The 20,733-nt window shown below is 39.1% G+C and overlaps 2 protein-coding genes across 2 annotated transcripts in view; one reads left to right on the forward strand and one right to left on the reverse strand.

Annotated features, from left to right (window-relative positions):
- Positions 1–50: 50 nt before the first annotated feature.
- Positions 51–4,420, reverse strand: hexd (hexosaminidase d). The gene is made up of 12 exons (XM_062442018.1): positions 4,180–4,420; positions 3,992–4,091; positions 3,765–3,880; positions 3,507–3,594; positions 3,233–3,397; positions 2,977–3,160; positions 2,475–2,546; positions 2,148–2,346; positions 1,794–1,955; positions 1,598–1,705; positions 859–948; positions 51–739 (listed from the first exon to the last, which is right to left on the reverse strand). The coding sequence occupies exons 2-12, from the start codon at positions 4,076–4,078 to the stop codon at positions 568–570; spliced, it is 1,443 nt and encodes a 480-aa protein (XP_062298002.1). The 5' UTR covers positions 4,079–4,091; positions 4,180–4,420; the 3' UTR covers positions 51–567.
- Positions 4,421–4,560: 140 nt separating this feature from the next.
- Positions 4,561–20,733, forward strand: part of uts2r2 (urotensin-2 receptor 2) — a 28,201-nt gene continuing 12,028 nt past the window's right edge. The window contains exons 1-8 of the mRNA XM_062442019.1: positions 4,561–4,732; positions 6,550–6,776; positions 10,310–10,385; positions 10,510–10,552; positions 12,330–12,394; positions 13,462–13,518; positions 14,048–14,201; positions 20,107–20,230. Of these exons, the coding sequence (XP_062298003.1) occupies positions 4,665–4,732; positions 6,550–6,776; positions 10,310–10,385; positions 10,510–10,552; positions 12,330–12,394; positions 13,462–13,518; positions 14,048–14,201; positions 20,107–20,230 (814 nt within the window). The 5' untranslated portion in view covers positions 4,561–4,664. The remainder of the gene's footprint in view (positions 4,733–6,549; positions 6,777–10,309; positions 10,386–10,509; positions 10,553–12,329; positions 12,395–13,461; positions 13,519–14,047; positions 14,202–20,106; positions 20,231–20,733) is intronic.

Raw genomic sequence — 20,733 nt, forward strand, 5'->3', positions numbered from 1 at the left:
TAATCACCTTTTGCATGTTTATTCATACGCAGAAGGCAATCCGGGTGAATGCATGTGCAAACTGTAATCAAGCATGAGGGATTTTCATGGCGTATTCAAGAGTGAATTATGTGTGAAATGCTTTGGCCTATTGCTGTCCTGTTTTTTTAAAAACATTTCTATACTTCTCGTGAACCAAAGATTGAATCTCAGGCAAACCTTTTGGTGCTTTGGTAAAACTTCTATGTAGTTTTTTTTCTGTCTGCAAAGTGTATTAAATCAGGGTTATGTCAGTATTGGCTGATAAGGTTAAATGTCAGTGAATGCTGCTTGAAAAGAAAATCAGAGGTTTTGTTTGGTTAACTGTTGGATTTAATTATTTTTGTTTACTTTGATACATTTGCAGGAATCATATAAAACAGTTTTGTATGTAAACCCCAAGTCCACTCATCTTCCTTTCTTTGCTACAATTAGTGCAACTTACATACATTTGTTAGCTTATTGGAATCACACAATTTCACATAAAAAAATCAGTGTTTTCAGAAAGTCATCAAAAAAGCACTTCGATTCTTGATCTGGCAAACCTTTCTATGGCACCATCTCCTTCACACAGGCTGCGATTTCATCTATAATCCTCTGCAGAGGAGCCATTACAGGGCTAACATGCTCCTCTATCCACTCCTGGGCTGTTGAATCTGGGTAAAGTTGGACCATCTCCCCTCTCACTTCCTCCCCCTTCTGTTGCAACATTGCCAAATACCTGAGGAGATCAGATGAGGTTTCTTTAAGAAGCTAAATTGGGGGTTTTGAACAAATCCACTTGCAAAGAACAGATGTTGAGTAGAAAGAGTAGCTGTAATGTAAGAAACAAATGCTCACATTGATGCTTCGTTGTGAATCTGCATGGTGATGAGAGGGGATACCATCTTCCTCTGTCTTTGGTAGGGGCTGAACCATCCTCTTACAAACCTACAGTAACATACAGAGGTATTCAGCTATCTTTAAAATGTAAACAAAGTTGTGTCCATATTTGCTTTCTTGCTTAGAGTTAGCTGAGAAGATTAACACCACTCTCATGTCTGTACAGTAAATATAAAACTATAAAAGTTTGAAACTATTGAGGTATCAACATAACATGTTCTGGTAATAAAATGTTCCAATGTATTTGACAGAACAGATATTAAGCCTATATGATGTAAGTTGTAAGCCTAAATTTGTGTTGTGATTAAGAGGGGGTCCTTGCAAAATATTTTGCGCCATTAGGGGTCCCCGACCCCATTAAGTTTGAGAACCCCTGGTCTAGCACATAACCCCCTTTGGATTTTGTACATATTAAACAAACAACATATCATGTGTTATTTATAGAGCTTTAGAGTTGCTTGTAGGTTTATTGTATTGCCTTCAGACAGAGCCTAGTTAGCTGTTTCCCTGCGCTTACAGTCTTTATGCTAAGCTAAGATAATCACCTCCTTGCTCTAGCTTCATAGTTACACACTGATGTGACAATGGTATCAATCTTCTCATCTAACTCTCTACAAAAAAAAGCAAGTGCATTCCCAAGATTGTTTAACTGATCCTTTAAGGTAGGTACATATTATGATTGCTGCCAACAACTTACATGTTGTTTTCAAAAAATCTTATGTCATCTGTGTTAAGGAGTGAATTAAGCTCCACCATTGACTCAGCCAGCCTTCTTCCTGGGAACAGCAAGGTACCATCAGCAGCGCTAAAGGTCACATGAAACAAAATCCCGTTAACTTGGAGATACATACTGTATGTGTCTGTTTTGTTAATAAAACTGTACCGGGCCTCACCTTCCCATTTCCTCTACCTCCATAGAGGAGACACCCAGCCTCTCAGTCACTTTGCTTTGGGCCTCAGCACTTAACTGGCCATGGATGAGAGTTTGGAGACAGGCTGCCAGTGATGGAAGAGCCACAGGTATCAGCTCACACAGTACTGACAAGTGGTCATACCTGGCAATGAGAAAATAATGGACCATGTTAACAACATCAACTGCGATTGACTGAATCAAGATTCTGATACTGCAAAAAAAGTGGGGTTTTCTACCTTCTAGGCTCCCATTACCACATACCTGCATCCAGTAATGTGTGTTAGCTTGTCTAATAAAACACATAAAGACATGGAAAACATCCTCTGAGTCTTACCTTTGCCAGCCTGTGATGGCAATGCCCTTCAGGTTAATGCCAGCAGATAAAGAAGCTGCCACGTTCAGCCACTGCAAATGGTTCTCTAGGTGTCTCTGTGTGCTGGTTACGTTGGTGTAAACACTAGTGGAACCTTTGAAAGAGCTGGCCGCCCACAGGTCTGACATACCGGCACTACAGTATTTCTCCAGCAGAGACACTGGACAAGACAGTTACAGAGCATACATCACAATATTGTTACAGAGGTGCAACTTCAGACTTAGACAATGGAGATGTTGCTGTAGATGTTCTTTTTGAAGGTTGATTTCCATCATACACAGTTCCTACCAGTTTTGTCCACCTCCAGATTAGGGTTGTAGTCCCACAGCATAGGTTGGACGAGTCCTACCAGGCCACTAGCTGTCACATGGATAACAAAACAGAAGACGGAATGAAAACTGTCAAATCAGAAGACATCCGAGTTCACCAAAACTTTTTTTTTTTTTTTTTAAATGTGTAGTTTTTCTTTAAATTCTCTCTTTATTTTGTGTTCTATTACTGGGATTTGTTTTTATCAATTCTTTTTATCGTTATTTTTCTTTTTATACATATTTTCCTAAGGAATCCTTCAGCAATCCCAGCAGGTCTCTAACAAAATAAAGCGTAGTTAAATTTTTATACTATTTCTGTTGTGTTAGTAAATCCAAAACTGGTGTATGACTTTTATCTTATTATCTACTGTTACTATCCACCCATTTGAACTGTAAACATATATGATATAATTCTGCCTGAATACATAAATTGAAGTCATAAATGCAGTTTTTTGGTGAGAATTGTATTTCCTCCTCACCTTTCAGCGTGTCCTGGCTCATGCCTCTCATCATATCATCCCACATTATGACAGTCATATGAGGCCATGTATCCTTTATAGCCTTGGCCACCTTCGTCACATGACTCAGGAAAAGTTGCTCCACTGTGCGTCCAGGTGAAGCCAACCACTGTTTGGACTCCTCACCCTCACCCAACATGTACACCTTGAGGAATGAGAGAATTAGTGATACTATAATACTTAAAACACAACTAGTCAACAGAAGACTAGTCTTTACCTCATCTGCTCCTATGTGCAGCGTGTTTAGACCTGGATGCAGCTCCACCACCTGCCTCAGCATCTCCATCACCAGCCTCACCCCCTCCTCTTTGTGGGGATTCAGGGTGCCGACACAGTGTGCCAACTCCCTCAGGCTCCACATGGGCCGGTGCTTCAACACGAACTACAACAGAGAGCATTGCACTGACTGCACTGATCTCCATCTAAAAATAGAGTGTTTGTAACTTTTACAAACAGTTATATACAGCAAGGGATTGAGATGTTTGCCCCACCTCCATGTGGCCAAAAGTCTGCACCAGCGGGATGACCTCCATGCCTTTACATTTGGCAACTTCCTGTATGGATAATACCTCCTCCCGGCTGCAAACAGAACATACCATATACAGACTTACTTACTGAAGTTAAAGAACAAAGGAATCTTTATGGAACATACATTTTATCTTTCTCCCACTAAGGAAGTATAACAGTTTTATTACAGCTTCTAACGATAAGGAATAAACATGATCTTGTGTACACATCCCAAACTGCACCTGTAAGCAGGCTGCGCTGTGGCCTGCAGCAGCTTCAGCTCGCCCTCATAAGGAAACATGTCCTCATACTCCACCAGCAGGCCATCGGCTCCCAGCTGAGAGAACAAATCGATCAGCTGAGAAAAGGGAAACACACATTAGTGGACAGCAAACATGAATATCTTTAAACACAGACTCAGACTTTAAACATGTGCTGCAGCAGATCACTGATGCAGCTATCCTCTTACCTTGTGTAGGTATTCTACTCTTGGAGGGGCACCTTTTAAATCCAAGTGAACAAGTTTCTTTCCCTTAGGCCAAGGTGGGCAGTTCATTCTGCCCTGCAGACTGTTAGCATGAATAAAAACAGCTCCACATTAGAAACAGGTGTGTGTTAATGTTTGTGAATGAACCATGGATCAGTTGTTTGACTCACCACAACGTAGACACCAAGAACCAATGGAATGATACTGGAGAGGACTGACTGAGAGGAGGATGTTGTTGTAGCCTATCACCTATTCTCCGCCTCTACGATCGCCAAAATATAGTGTAGGTAATCGATTACTTTTGTCTAAGCACACAGAGCAATGGATGGGAGAAAGCATGCCACAATCCATGGTGCTAAATGCTTTATGTTTATCCTTTGTGTAGTTTAGTAGAGACCATCAAGTACAGGATGATATGGCGACACCCTATACTGTACCCTATATTTGTACGTGCAGCGTGTACCTGGACGTGGTCCAATGAAAACGCCGCTTTCTCTTCAGGACAACTAATCGGATTCGCCGATAGGCGTCCACCAGGAAGTGCAGCGGTTCAGGTGGTGGTGGCGGGGTGTATAATATGGTTAGCAGGCAGGCAGGGTGTAGACGTGCAGGACTGGGTTTTCTAAATGCTACGGAGCAGAAGTTTTGAGTCGAAATGGTGTTACCGCGACAGAGAAATGCGAAAGGCTCCAATGCCACCGAGATAGAGAAGAAAATTAAAAGGTGAGTCAACAAAAAAACGAGGGTGTGACATATATATGTTTGTGTATGTGTTTGTGTATGTGTTTGTGTGTGTGTGTCAGTGCTAGGTCTGTCACTAAGAACAAAGAGGTGGACACCAGGACATATCTAGAAATTAATGTCAAACTGGTGTAACGCAGAGAGAAGGTAAAACATACTCATGCTACAGTTGTGTTTGTATACTATGTCGTGATAGTGACTTGGTGCTTATAATATGTTCCACTCACTGGGACTTTACATACTGTGTCACATTTTCCTGTTAGTGTTGAGGACGAAAAGTGACCATAGTTATATCTTTACATATATAAGGCAATTTAAAAAGTAAAATAATGCACATGTAAATACAAGATACCCTCCAGACATGTGTAAAGATATACTATAATACTCTGCTTAGAACAATAATGTATGTATGATACGGTTTTTCCACAAAAAATGGATGATTACCACATTCAAATCCTTTAAAATGACCTCTGCTCCTTCTTCCTTTTTTGACATCCATGAATATGCAAATATACAGTGAATATGCAAATATACAGTCACTGGCCACTTCATCTAATTCCATCTAAGGCAACAGCTCTGCCATAAATTCTACTTTTTTGAAGTTTATACATTTTCAGTTTTTGTTGACATTGTCAATAAAGTGATAATTCTACTTTATTGTTTATAACTGAGGTCGTACTAAGTGGCGGTGGTGTACTGGGATGCATTATATTGACTGGTGTTCTTAATATTTTGCCCCCCTCATGTGTGTTAATGGAATGGTCAAAATATTGGGAACACCATTCAATATAATGCACCCTAATACACCACCATCACCCACTATGACCTCAACAATAAACATGAAGCAGAGTTATCACCTTCTTGACAATGTCAACAAAAACTAAGAAAAATGTTAAACTTCATAAATGTAGAATTTAAAGCAGAGTTGTTGTATTGGATTGAATTAGATTGCACAGGCGTACCTAATAATAAAAACATAAAGATGTTTTTATTCTCTTTCTGCACTTTCTTCTCCTCTTATAGCTATTCTTTCTTCTGCTGATTTTAATCGTGTCTGATTTTAATCGTGTCTGATTTTAATCGTGTCTGATTTTTCTCTTAGTCTTTTGTTTATTTTGTTTTTTGGTTTCTGTAGCACTTTGAGATTACTTTATGAAAAGTGCTTTACAAATAAAATTTATTATTATTATTATTATTAATAAAGAGGCCAGTGACTGTATTTAATGCCAGAAGTTTAACAGCTGGACACAAGATGTTTCCTACTTCAGTGTAATGTTTATTCTCAGTGTTTGTATACTGGAGGTTTCAAGTTTCTACGTCACACTTGTCTAAATTGCATGCTGGACCAGGATTGGCTCCAAACTAGTTGTGATGTCACAAATCATGCTCACACACCCATCCCTTAATATCTGGCTTTCAATGAGCACAGAGAAACTTTTTCAGCAGATGAATGTGAAAACAAACACTGCACATACTGTACATCATTCTGCACAGTGAAGCTCCAATATCCAACTGTAGGAACAATAAGCACAACATAATAATTGTTAATCAGGATATAAATAGATACATGTTAGTTAATCATTTCTATATATTTACATGCTTATTTCTACATTTCTGAACAGTTGCATTTATTTATTTATTTATGCATTTGTACATTTGTACATTCATTTATTTATGTATTTTCACATTTCTTCATGCATAATGTTTTATATATGTTTTTGTGTTTCTGTGTGTTAATGAGGTGGGTGGCAGTAACTTCACTCTGTCGCTTTAATCAATTCATTTCCTGTCCTCATCAGGGGTAACGCACTACGGCAGGGATCCACATGGAGAAGTTCCCGAGGCCTCATGGCCTTGCTGCTGGTTGCTCTGTCTGTGTTTGTGGTGGCTGGTTGGCTGTACGTGACCTCTCTGGACAGTGACATCACAGAAACACTGGTCAGCAAGGGTGAGCTGGTCTCTCCCCAGCCCAGAGTCTACAGTGTCCAGTGCTCTGAAGACTATGAGAACTACCAACGCTATCCAGGTGAGGCTCTGGATTGAGTACTGGATCATGTCAAGCAGTTAGGCAGTTAGACAGTTAGGCGTTACCTCACAGCTGTGTAAACACTACTGGAACAAAATGAAACCTACTTTATAAGTAACTTGTTAATTCAGTGTTGCATTAATGGTGTTGGATTCTGCTTTGTCCATTGTCATTGTAGGCAAGGCAACTTTATTTGTATATCACATTTGGTACACAAAGGCAATTCAAAGTGCCTTAAAGAGTGATTAAAACAAAAAAGTGTACAAGCTAAATAAAATGAGATAAAATAACACAACAAAAGCTCCTACTTAACTAGTAGAAGTAGGCAATATAGAATAGGAAAGTTTTTAGTTTTGACTTAAAAGCGGTCAGAGTCGAGGCTTGTTTAATATCAGCTGGAAGGTTATTCCAGGTCCATGTTTTATGATAACAGAATGCTGCTTTACCATTTTTTGTTCTAACCCTTGGAACAACCAGCAGGCCCAGATGACCTCAGGGTTCTAGAAGGCTTACATGGCACAAGCATGTCAGAGATGAACCTGGTCTCAGAGCCACAAAGTGATTTATAAACAAGCAATAACATTTTGAAATCGATTCTCTGGGTGACTGGTAGCTAGTGTAAGGTTTTTAGAACTGGTGTAGTGTGCTGGTGTTTCTTAGTTTTGGTAAGGACCCTGGCAGCGGCATTTTGAATAATTTAAAGCTCTGTGAATAGACCATTACAATAATCCAGTCTGCTGGAAATAAAGGCATGGGTAAGGCTTTCCAGGCCTTCTTTTGACATTATGTCTCTGACTCTTGCAATATCCTTTAGATGGAAGTGAGCTGACGAGGTTACTGATTTGATATGACTAATACAATTTAAATTTGGATAACACCAAGAATTCTAGCCTGGCTCTTAGTTTTGAGAGACAGGGAGTCAAGGTGAGAGATGACATTATAACAAAAACAAAAACCGAAATCTAAAGAGGAAAATATGTTTCAAATAATGTTTTAAAAAGAAATTAAAACTATTTCCTCTTAAACTGTGGAAGAGTGCCAGTGTGAAGCAGCACTGAAGAAAGCCACTAGATGGCATTATAACACAGGCCTTCTCGATCATAATATGACTTGTACTCCAGGAGTGCTTGACCTGTTGAAGTGTTGAAGCAAACACTAAAGATTTGTTCAAAGCTGCTGAAGAGAGACACCCATATAACGTTACCATGTACATAGCAGTGAGAAGAGTACAAGAAGAACGAGGCAGTACTAATGACTTTATTTGATGAAGTGAGGATGTCTTCAAGGTAGTGTGAGATAGAATGTACTGCGGCATGACTGACTTCACCCTAAAACTAAACTTAAATAAGGTTATAAAATAAAAATAAAAAATCAACTTAAGCATCATGCTTGTCCTTGAAAATGGTAATTTGACAAACAATCCTACCTCAAAATCTACTTACTACCTTTTTTCTGAGCCTCATCAGCAGATGGAGTTTGCTCTGTTGTCATGTAGAGGCATGACTTCAGGATATCCTAAAAATGCTACAGATTAAATCAAAAAAGCAACAGAGCATGTGTGCCAACAGATCTATTAGACCAGAGCAAGCTCCATCAGCTGATTGAAAACCGTGTGTGAAGTTCAGAAAGCTTAAAAAAAGAAAAGAAAAGCCAGTAAGAGCTGAAGTGTTTGAAGTCAAAGGTGCCCTGCAGAGTTTTTTTGTATGTAAACAGGAGTTATGTTTACATAGAGCGTTTCCAGGTATCCTTGGTGCTCTACCTCAGGCAGCATCAAGAGGTTTATTCTGACGCATCTAGAAATAGAGTAAAGGCAGGAAATGACAGTAAATATTGGTAAATACTTAGAAACGGTGCGTACAAAACAATAATGGTTCAAGAAATGGCTCTCATTATTGATAAAAGAGTAATAGCCATGTTGACTTCAAGCTAATTGACAAACCAGATCACTGCTGGTCAATAGTCCAGAACTTCCCATCAGTGGGGTAATGTTCATGTTGGATAGATTGTGTGGCGAAGGGGTCTGATTCATCCTGTTTGTTCATGGTGCTTTTGTGTTTGATTGTACACCTGCACACAGCTGATGACTCTCTTCCTGTTTGTCTGATTCAGTTTTTCTCATTATAATATATTGTGTGTGTGTGTGTGTGTGTGTCCCACATTGAGTGTATTTTTGGTAAACCTGCTCATGAAAGAAAAGCTACATAACGCTTCTAGTGGGCAAGAACTAGATGGGGTACCTTCAAATAAAAATGGTGACATAGAAAGGTGAATCCTAAAATTAAATCCTGACATAGTTTAGGATGCATAACTAAATTGAAAAAGTGCAGATAATTTAAGACTTATTATAAAATTAAACTTATCTGTGCATTTTGTAACTGTGCTCAACCAGACTGCAGCTGTAAAAAAAAGTGCACCTAACAATCAGCCTAGAGCTACAACAATCGAATGTCAAAGTCGATTGATTGAATAATCTTAATCTAGAACTATTTTGAAAATCGATTAATCATTTAAGTCATTTTTCAAGCAAAGTGCCCAAAATGTGTTGGATCCAGCTTTTCAAATGTGAATATTTTTAACTTATTTTCTGTTTTCTGTCTCATTTTTACTTGTAAATATAATACCTTTGGGGTTTGGCTTGTTAGTCGGACAAAACGATAACAAAGGGTTGGGCATTTTTTACTACTTTTTGACATATCGTAGACTTACTTGATTAATGGAGAAAAACCCAGAAGACTAATCAATGACGAAAATAACCTTTAGTTGCAGCCCTAACACTTCTGATTCCTTTTATTTTTTATCACTAACACTTTTTGAAACCGGTCCGAATGCACTGAACAAAGCTAATGAGTGAGTGGGGCTTACTGAACAACCAAATATTTTCTCAATTAGTGAACAATCATTTCTTTATTAAACCTTTCGATATATTCATAATGTCCATCGAGGCTTCCTGAAGCCAAAGGTGACGTCTTTAAGATTTTTTGACCAAGACGTAAGACTGCCGATGGCTAACAGAGGCAGAGTTTTTGTTGGCCGGTTATTTTGACATACATACGCAATACATCCCCAATGTGCTGGAAACAAACAGAAATGGTGAATGAACAATAATGAAAAAAAATCACAGAATTCCAAACACAACTTATTTTAATGCAGACACCTCTAGAATTACAGGATAAAGCTGCCTGCCAAATCTCCTGTGAAATAATACAATTTGAAACCCTTTGAAGAAACCGTTGGCAGGGATAATAGTACAAATTGGCAGTTTATCTTATTAAACATGTGGGCTGCTTGGAGTTCAAACTGTGCATCTCCAGTGTCTAAAGAAAACACTGTGGGTGTCTCAGGATTAGACCAATAAATTATCATTGTCAAGAAGTTGGAGGGGAGCCCTGAATTTTGTGGCATTAATGAACAGAACTCCCATGAACTCCTTACCTTGCACTCTGTCTGTCTACCAGCCACTTTCTCGCTCTACCCAAAGCCTCAAAAACTAGAGATACTTCCTCTAGAAGCTCTAATATTTTTCTCTCTCCCAGGATGCACCCCTCAGAAGTGTGGTCGTGCAGTTACAGACAACGTGGTAACAAGGGAGGAAGCTCAGGTCCTCAAGAGGTAAATGCTGTGAAACAAGAGTACAGAGTGTGTCATTTTCCTATCTTGTTTTTCCATTCAGTGTCTTCTCTTTGTGTGGTTGATGTGAATCATTTTTAATACTTTCTGTCTATCTGATACGCAGGCTGGCTGAGAGGGGGCTTGCACTGGCTGGCTCAGATGGAGGAGTGAGTATATCTCCAAATACTTAACATTTCATTTTTCTTTTCTCAACTAATGTATTTTAAAGAGTCCATATTTGTTTTTCTGCAAATTTTACCCATTAACCAATCATTGTACAGCACATTTTAACTTAATGTTGGCTTTCATTCATGTCACTTCTTAATGAAAATACACTTGTAGAGACTTTAAACTTGCCTGACATGGGTTATTGTGTACAGGAAAAAAATGTCCTTAACCTTTTTATTGTTTGTTCATTATTATCATTATATCATAGTCAAGAAGACCACCATGAATTAGTGGTGCTGAGAAACATTATATTAGAGTCCAGATGATAAACAAGTGTTAAAAGGATAATTTGTTTTTTAATTTCTTACATTAGAAAGTTTGTGGACCCTCAGATGTAAAATTGTCTTTGAACCTGCCAACGCTGAAAGTTTAAAAAAAATAGTCTCTGCCAGTGCTTTGACATAAATACATAATTAATTGATAAATGCAACACGTTTTCCATTGTATTTCTAGCCTCTATAAACATTTTTGTATACAGGATAAGGCCAATATATTTTTTACTGTTGTTAACAAATCTCATGAGAACCAAAATAAAATTAAGATGTATCTCAACACTTGTCTTTGCCAACCTATCTGTGGCACTCAGCCCCAAATCTTTTGTTGGGGTCACAAATATATATATATATATATAAATAAAGGCTCAGTAATTTCCTAAGACAGCTGGGCAGTGTGGCTTTTAGCAAATGTTACTCAAACAGGAATGAACAGTGTATTTGTTTGGGCTCTATTTTCAGCTGTGGGTTAATACACAACTGCTACTCTTGTGAGTATTTACAGCAGCAGGACAGAGTTTGTGCAACTGAGTCAGAATAAACAACAGTGCCCACGTTCATCGTGATGAAAGAACATGTCACCTGGTGCAACAGTGCGGCTCATTAATGTGTTTTTAATTGTTTGTGGAAAACAGCAGAGGTGTACAGCACAGAGGGATGAGATATATCAGGCTTCGGATACACAAACAATGTTTGTGAAAAGGACCATTCAGATGATGCTTTTGGTCTTCATGGGATTTGATCACAATAGGAAAATACAGAATAGAAATAACCTTAGATTTTAAACAAAAGTAGAAATGTTAGTATACACAAAGTATATTCTATCATCCAAAGGTCTTGCAGAGAAATTAACATTTCACTTAAGTGAAGAAATGTTACCACCAGCATCAGCCTAAAAACCCTCTATTTGTCCACATTATATTTTGTTACCTGTTTGTTCCCTTATTTAGACTGGCTGATGTAATTGACCTATCTTGACACTAGAGGGCAGGCTGGTACAATAAGAACAGGCCTGGCTTGAGGAGCCGCTCTGGCAGATAAATCATATTCTTGTCCTGAGACGTCTGGATGTCCCTGGCATGCCCTACCCCTGCTCTCCATTCCCAGCAGGCCTGGTCCTCAGCCAATGAAGGAGCTGTTTACGAAGTGTTAAGACACTTAAGTGGAGGGAGGGGAACCAACAGGGGAACTTCTAAGAAAATGACTTCTTTTTTTCTGGCTTGCGAAAAACAGAGCAGTGTCCCAACAGAGTTGACAAGCAATAACAAGTAAAGGGCAGAGTGAGCACACTAGGAAAGGCCACCGAGGGAATGGCGCAGAGCCTCGAAACAATGACTATACCATGCATGCTCTGACCTGCATTGAACAGCCAGCACTTATTTGTCCTTACTTTTTTGACTTGTCTTTTGCACTAAATCCTATTTTTGTCTTTTGACCCCTTTAGGCCTCCATACTGGATTTGCACTCTGGAGCGTTGTCAATGGGAAAACAGTTTGTCAACATCTACAGGTGGGAGAATGCATCTTGTTGTATTTGCTCTTCTCTGTGTGCCCAGTACTTTTTCTTCCTGTGCCTACAGGAATAATATCTCAATCAATCATTCTATCAATAGATCAAGTTTATGTGTCATATGTATATAAGGTAAACTGAAATGTAATCCTACAATTTCCTTCAACTTGTCCATTGAAAAGAGTTTAAATAGAATCGGAATAGTGTTAGTATGTGTAATTAATATTTGAAGGGTGGGAGAGGGCATTTTTGGGCTGACCTCATTAAGGATCCTAGTGGCCTAAAGGTAGAAGCTCTTCCTGAGCCTTTCAGTTCTGAACTGGTGTATCCGGTACCTTTTTTTCCCCAACTGCAGCAGGGAGAAAAGGCTATCTGGGTGGGGTGGTTGGGATCCTTAATGATTCTCCTTGCCTCCTTCTTGCAGTGCCTGATGCGTCTATTGTATGTTCAGCTGAACATCTTGCAAAAAATGTATCATTTCCAGAAATAAATATTCACCAAAAATTGAGTTAGTCATCAATCTTAGTCAGTTCTTGCAAGCTGTCCTCTACAGGTCCAGTGACCCATATGGCCCTCATTTATCACTGCCAGACGAACTCAGTTTTGTTTGGATCATCTGCTCCTGTCTCTCCTTCTCCCACCTCTACACATCTACCCCCTCCATTCACGTCTCCCTCAGTTTCCTCCAATCTCGTTCCACTGAGCAGTTGGTTGACACTGGATCCTCAGGGACCATCTGGCTGATATTAATCAGGAAGTGATGATGATAGCACTCCTGCTACCGCTTCCCACCCTTCACTCTCCCCTGGGGGTCTTCCTCAAGCGAAGCAGTCAGAAGTTTACTGCCTGCTATGTTTGGAATGCTGGGTGGCACACACCTACGGGTGCACTGTGCCGTGCTGCCAACGTTTGATTTATGCTAACAAAGCCCATCTCCTCTGCTCTATTTTCTCCCTACCGCTGTGACTGTGCTTGTGTTTTTATCTGTCTGCTCTTGTGCCTCTGATTGGCTTTGTCTGTGTGTGGAATTGCCTGTCTGTGATTGTGCGGTGGGGATGTGGTTCTAGGTACTTTGGGGATCAGATCGGGGAGGTGTTCACTCAGGAGGATTTCGAGCTTTACAGGTAACTACGGAAGCTTAATTAAAAACCAGCCATGCGTGTATTGTACTTTCTAAGAGTTTAGTGCCAAAACACAGACAGTTTTTGAAAAACACGTTCTTTAAAAAAAACACAGAAAAATGACAGCAAATACTATCTTTATTACAATGCCTTTGGCAGCATTCTTCTATATTTGATGAGGCATTAAATGATTAATATTGTATAATGATGCTGTTAGTCTACAAAATGAATGTTTGGATTTTTTATATACGCCTGTTCAGTCATTCCTTTGCTTATCATTGTGGATTATCGAATAAAGCAATAAACAGCATGACCACCGAAATGAAAAGATATCCAATATTGTTAAAAATGACGTTATTACCGCAGGTTCAATCGAAAGGGTTTGTATTGTTCCTCATAAACTCTTAGCTGCAGATGAGACATCCTTTTGACGAACATTGCTTTGACAATGCCGCCCCAAGCTCCTCATAGTATCACATCCATTAATCATACTTTCTTAACTAATTATGTTATGTGTCTTTCCCACTGCCAGAAATGTACGCAAGCGAATTCAAGCAGCTATCGCCGAGACATTTGATTTGGACCCAACTCTGATGTACCTCACCAAGCCCACCTTCTTCTCCAGAATCAACAGCACGGAAGCCAAGACCCAGCATGACGAGTACTGGCACCCACACATAGATAAGGTAACGGATAACATGTAGTCATGCACCACTGTCGCACTGGATTATAAAAGTGCTGATACCGAACCAACTTCATAAAATGCATGGTTTATGTTGGCGTGAGTTTAGATGTTGAATTGGTATTCTGAGGAAAAGCAAAAAAAAGAAATTTTGATTGGTCATCTGCTCACTTTTAATTGACTGATGTATTATTTGATGGATTGTTGAATTTGATGCACGAGGTACATTTCAGCTTTCACCTATGGTTATGACCTTTGATTATTGACCAAGATAAATTAGGTTATAGATACAGGTGCCTGAAATTAGTTACCTTCACAAGATGGCTTGGCTCATTCTTTAAACTCAGATGGACATCAAGAAGGAGCTGGGAATAGAACCATATTTGCGATTAAATGAGTCAGTTGATGTGTTACTGTTGTTTGCTTAGGATGCTAGTGTGGTGATTTTTCAGGCATAACCATGTAACATCTGGAATTGCCTGAGGAATTACTGTGTACATCCCATCTGGCCTGGGAACTACTTGGGATCACGTGGGAGGACTTGGCTTTGGAGAAAAACGTGTAACTTGTAGGCTGATTTATTTTTGGAGTCAGTGTGTTTAAAGAAGTGCCTGTCGGATCGTAGGCAGTTTGAGTCCAACACTTATTCTTTTAACGTTCCGAAACTGTCAATCTGACGAGTACAGCCACTTCGTGCAGTGATTTGGGATGGGAAGGCAGGTTTGAACTTCTCTCTGGGGGTCTCCTTTTTCATCCCTCACACTGTTACTTCCGTCATTTTTCATGTGTTCAACCTGGCACAGCAACACAAACGTCTTCTTCAAGGAGAGACCGTCTCAAAGTTCCCTAATCTGTTAGAAAGCAGGTTTTTCACCTCGCCTTCAAGTGTGGCAATTCGGAACAGGTGTAACACGTTTGCCTTTAGATGTGGTCAGACCACACATACAAATTTCAAATATAACCTGATCATCTGCTACCACTGGGACCAGAACCCGGGTAATAGCAGAAAAAGGATGAATGCTATTTCATATCTTTTTAAAAGGTTATCTTGATATGAATTTTACATGGTGTGTCTAATTAGCACCCTCTGAAGAATAGGCGTAGTTGTGTGGTCAGTATTCCCTGATTTTCAGATTCAAGCCTCAGAAATTCCCACTGAATACACACACACTTATATCTTTGCGCCCAGTAAATCCCCTTTGGTCTTCTCACATTCACTTTTGCCATCAGTTCAAACAAGGAGCTCCTGCAAGTTTCAGATGTTTCTGAATCATGAAACAGCCATTTTTACATAAGTTCTTAATATAACTGGTATTCCCCTTCAAGGCAGCTTCTTAATTTACTGTAGCCCATGCCTCTGTTTGGTTATGTAAACTCTTGACGTCATACAACGTTCATAATTTATAAATATTCATTAAACTCTGCTTTTTTGTCCCTGTTTTTAATCTTAGTTGTTCCGTTTTTACTTTGTTCATTTTCATGAGATGTTAAAGTTGTTGTGGGATTGAGAGAAGACCTTGAGGCAAGTTTTAAACATATGGGTTGTCTGTTTTGGGGAGGCAAGTTATTTAGTTAAAAAAGACAGCTTATGATGGGGGGCAACTCCAGAATTGATTGAAGGAAGTTAGGAGGTGTAGACATAGGCTTAGAGGCTTTATTTACTGGCATCAGTCATAAAACTGAAACATCAGTCTCATTATCTATACTCCTCTGTTGTTAAATGAGAAAACAGAAGAGTAAGACCAACATTACTTTACTTCACTTGTATTATTCCTCAGAGTATAGCTTGTTTGCTGTTGCTTCGTCCTTTGTTTTCACTTTCATTTCATATGGGTTTCACGGTCATATTAATATTTGTCACCTCATCTTCTCCCGCTGGCCTTCGACAGCTGGAAAATTTAATCTGGAAGGACCCACTTCTCTTCCCCATCTGTCTCTGCCGCCATTTTGGGGCTAATTGGCCAACCCAACACTCATTTAAATGTAAATGGCCTCTGACGTCTTTGGTGGTGATTTTTTTTTCTCCCCATCGATCATATTGCTGTTACAGTGCCATAGCACCAGTCGTAGTATGACAGCATTGAAAGTGTTTTTTATCTCGTTCATGGCAGGAATAAACTCCGATACATTATGAAACTGAATTAGAGGTAGAGGCACTAATGTTAAATTGTAGATTTTTAATTCATGACCTTGGTTTGTCTTGCTTCTGATGTAAAGAAATCCATCAGCTTGCCGATATGGCGATCATCAGCCTCTAGAGTCGGTTGATTTGGATTTAAATTTTGAGCTTTCTGATGGCCTGATTGGAACTGCTGACCTTGAATCAATTTGCCAAAACATGTAATGGTCTACCCCCCAAAGTCTTACCTTGTGTTAAGTTCTGTATCTCCACATCTATGTGAACTATGGAAGGGGTTGCTTATCAAAAGCCAATTGGGTAATTTATCGCCTTGTTGTAACCAGGTGTGTCTTTCGTAAAAAACAGTATACAATGGACATGGATGTAACAGTGTTTTGACTCATTGAAGTGGTCCAGGAGAGCCTAAAATAATCTTCTTATCTCTTCCCTGCCAAATCTCCTCTCTTATCACCTCTTTTCTTGTGTTTTTTTTAATGTTTTGTGCTTTTATGTTCACTTTGTTTAATTCATTTTTGTCTTAATGTTTGTGATTTATTAGGTGCTAATCCTTATCCCCAATCTCAATCTGCTGTTGAACACCTGAATTTCTCTTCGGGCATGAATAATGTTCGTATTCTTATTAATTGCAATCCACTATTTTAATTTAACATAACCATTATAATGTAGGCTATTGTCATTTGATTTTTACTGTCCATCATTAATCCATTTATCCTACTCTAAATATGATATGTGAAATACAGTCACACAAAAGTCATTTTAATTTTGATTCATTTTAATTAGCCTTAAATACTCATTGCAGACAAGAGCGTTAGCAAGCACATTCAAAAGGGTGGCACTGAAAACACAGACGCTACAAATCACTCTGACAATTGTTGTGGCAGTTTACCTCTTGCACTTAATGTCTGTAAGGAAAGAGGCAATTCTCAATACAGTAATGTTATACCTTTCCAGTGGGTGGATGCTGCTACATTTAGAAATTGTAAAGCTATTAAATTTGTACACATAAACAACCACCCACACTTTCAGCTGACATACACATACCTACAAATTATGTGCTGAAGTAAGCACTGGCTCCTAACGTTACTTCATCTATTAAATATCATCTAAGTTGCTTGCCTTAATGTCTCTCTGGTCTAGGGGTATAGCAGGGACAGAGGCATGTTATCACAGTTTACCTGTAGGTCAGTTAAATTTTTAATTCCTTAATCAAATATGTGAAGGTGTACTCTCCTGTAATATTTCACACTTAACTCAACATATTTAAGCAGGGATTAGGATGTTAAATTGATCCAAAAGGTTTACAAGCAGATGTTTTCCTTAGAAATTGATCCATTTTAGGATACCCTCACATATTATTCCCAGTTCAAAATACCTTTGCACTCTGAACTGGAACTCTGTGGTTTAAGGCTGTTCCGTAACCTAGTGCTTTTCAGCAGACTTTAAGTGGCACATGAGACACCTGAACATGGTAATTGGGTGGCTGCGATTCCCCCAGTACAGTTAAAGGATGAAGCACTGCTGCAGCTAGATCAATGAACTGAAGCAGCAAAAGAAACTTAGAGGAAGCCACATGTCTTAATGCAAAAACCTCTACCATGAAAGCCCCAAATTATACTACCTGAGGCACCGTAGAGGCCAGTAAGCAGTGCCATTTGGGGAGGGAGGACAAAGAGTGACATTTTGCCTAACAGACTGTGGCAGATGTATACAACACCACCTAGTGTATGGTGCTATTAAATGCCGTTTTTTTTAAACGAAAACACGCCTGGTGACTGCGAAAACACAAGGCGATTAATGAACCATTTGGCGTTCAATAGTTGCTTGCAGTGACAAACCCAATGAGGGTTATCATCTGACTCTTTCATTTCCCTCAGCTCATTTCAGCTTCTTTTTCTCACTAGCACCAAATGACAAAGTTAGCAACTTGCTAACTTACTAATGTTTCGTTGCTTTACATTGTAAACGGCCTACGAGAGAGTGTAGTGTTTAAAAATCCAGACATTTCCTTCAGGAGACCAAAACAGAGCTTAAATGACAGTGAATTTTAAAATAACATTAGACCTGAAACATGACTCCAAATGAATGCTAATGTTGCTGTCTGCTGGCTGTTTGCTAACATGTTCGCATTAATGACTTTGTAGGGTCATACTATGTCAATGTTGTGATTCTAGCTAATTCCACTGTTTCCCCAAGAGGGCAAAAATCATATCATGTTAGCTGTCTACCAGTTTACAAGCTAACTCTGCAGTTTCTCAACCCTCAGTACTTTAGTTTCTCAGTCATTGTCGTAATTGTTGTTGGTATGACTCCCACTTGCTGTCTTACATTGTAAACCATGAGCCAGTTTATTGCTTTCCATGCCTATACAACCTAAGGAATCCCAGTAATTGCCGCAAAGGCAGCTGCAGCTAATTAAGACATTTAGAAAGGCATGGACTTCCAGACAGATGCCCGGTGATAATTTGTATTAATCATGATTTTATGTAAAAAAAATTGCATTTTGAAATTTTAGAACTCAATTGGAAACACTTGTGTTTTGGCTGAACCTTCAAACTTGGTGGTTTTGAAGTTGTTTTGGTGATTCATCAAACTCTCTGCAGTTCACTTTGTTTTTCTTTCTTTGAGGTTCCATCAAGTGAAAGTCTAAAATTACATTCTGACTCTTATAAAGCCACTCCTGGTTTCCTGTCAACGTATTCTTTGATGTTTCATTACTAACACTGCACACTGCATGTTGGAGCTTTCTGGGCTTTTATGGATCTAAGCTTCTCTTATTAGTGATGTTGTAGCTTGTGCAGCATAAACGGGCCACAGCAAAGTTAAGTTTGCATGAATACATTTTGCTACAGTTTAAGGATCCAACTTGCACTGCTGCCTTGAGACTACAATCCATTTAGTTGCATAAAATGGTTGCACAGGTACGACACTCAAGTATATTCCCATTTTATGTTATGTTTGGCTATCACAAGGTTCTTGTTAGTGCAGCAGCTAACTGCTGATTTTCTTTTTCAAATAAACCACCTTCTTGTATTTAATCAATCCCAATGGTATGTTGAGGAGAACAGTTCAGGTTCAGGTATGGAGTGAGCAGTAGGTATCCTCATGAGAGATTCCAATAACCAAACATTACTCTATTTAAAATAGTTGTGTTGTATCAAATGTTGATTAAATTGGTGGTCACGAATTTTCTGCCAGTGTTCAATTTTAAGTTTTAAATATGTTTGTCCGTTGATTGGATGGTCCACCACGTTGGTCCAGACTGAAATATATCTTGACGACTATGAAATGAATTGCAATGAAATTTGACATTTCTGGTCTCTGGACTTTGGTAATCCCCTTACTTTTCCATCAGTTTTCACTTATCCTGACATCTACTTGATGCACTGGCACAATATTTGTATACACACACATTCATTATTCCAGACGATGTATCATGATGACTTTTCCCTGTACTGCCATGATGAGATTCACATTTGTGGTTTTGAGTGAAATTTGACAAATACTGGATATATTGCCATGAAATTTGGTGCAGACATTCGTATCCTCTCAGGATGAATTGCAATCACTTTGTTGAACCTGTCTCTTTTCTAGCACCATAATTAGGTCAAAACCCTAATTTGTCCAATACTTGATGTTACAATCAGCCTCAGCTATGCTTTGTTTATACTGTGTGTCTCGCTAACACACTTAAGTAAAATGTCAAACATAGTAAATAGTCTACCTGCTAAACATGCGCATGTTAACACTGTTATTGTTCACTTTCTGTTAGGTGACTTATGGCTCTTTTGACTACACCTCCCTCCTGTACCTGTCTGACTATGGCTCTGACTTCACTGGAGGAAGATTTATCTTCATGGACCAAAACGCCAACCGGACAGTGGAACCACTGGCAGGTAACTACCAGCTGTTTAAGAGTAAAGCTGTAAGTCTAATCTATTAAACCACACTTAAAGTAACTGATGCAGGGCAGATAACGGATTTCATGAACACAGTTAGGTTTAAAATTGTAATAGCTTTATTCAGCTGCATTAGGGAATCTGGAGGTGGTTTTAGTGCACAAATGTGTAGCAAAGTGGGTGTAATCCTCTGTAAGTGGGTAATCAGCAGCACGGACTACTGCACAGTGAAGGTGCAGGGGATTAGGCTAAACCTCTCTTATAGTACCCGGAGGGTTAGACATAACCATATTTTGATCTGTAAGGAAATACAGTGGTCTGTGTCTGTTAATACAGTCTATATATATATATAGAGAGAGAGAGCATAAAGAAAATGTGTGAGTAAATGGACACTTTAAAGTTTCCTGTGCAAAAAGGTCATGACAGAAAAAGCCATACAGAGTTTTAGGGACAATTACCGTGGGACTTCAGAGGCATTAAATGTGAGGCATTAAAAACCA

This window comes from Scomber scombrus, chromosome 21, assembly GCF_963691925.1.
Source record: "Scomber scombrus chromosome 21, fScoSco1.1, whole genome shotgun sequence".
Taxonomy (NCBI): domain Eukaryota; kingdom Metazoa; phylum Chordata; class Actinopteri; order Scombriformes; family Scombridae; genus Scomber; species Scomber scombrus.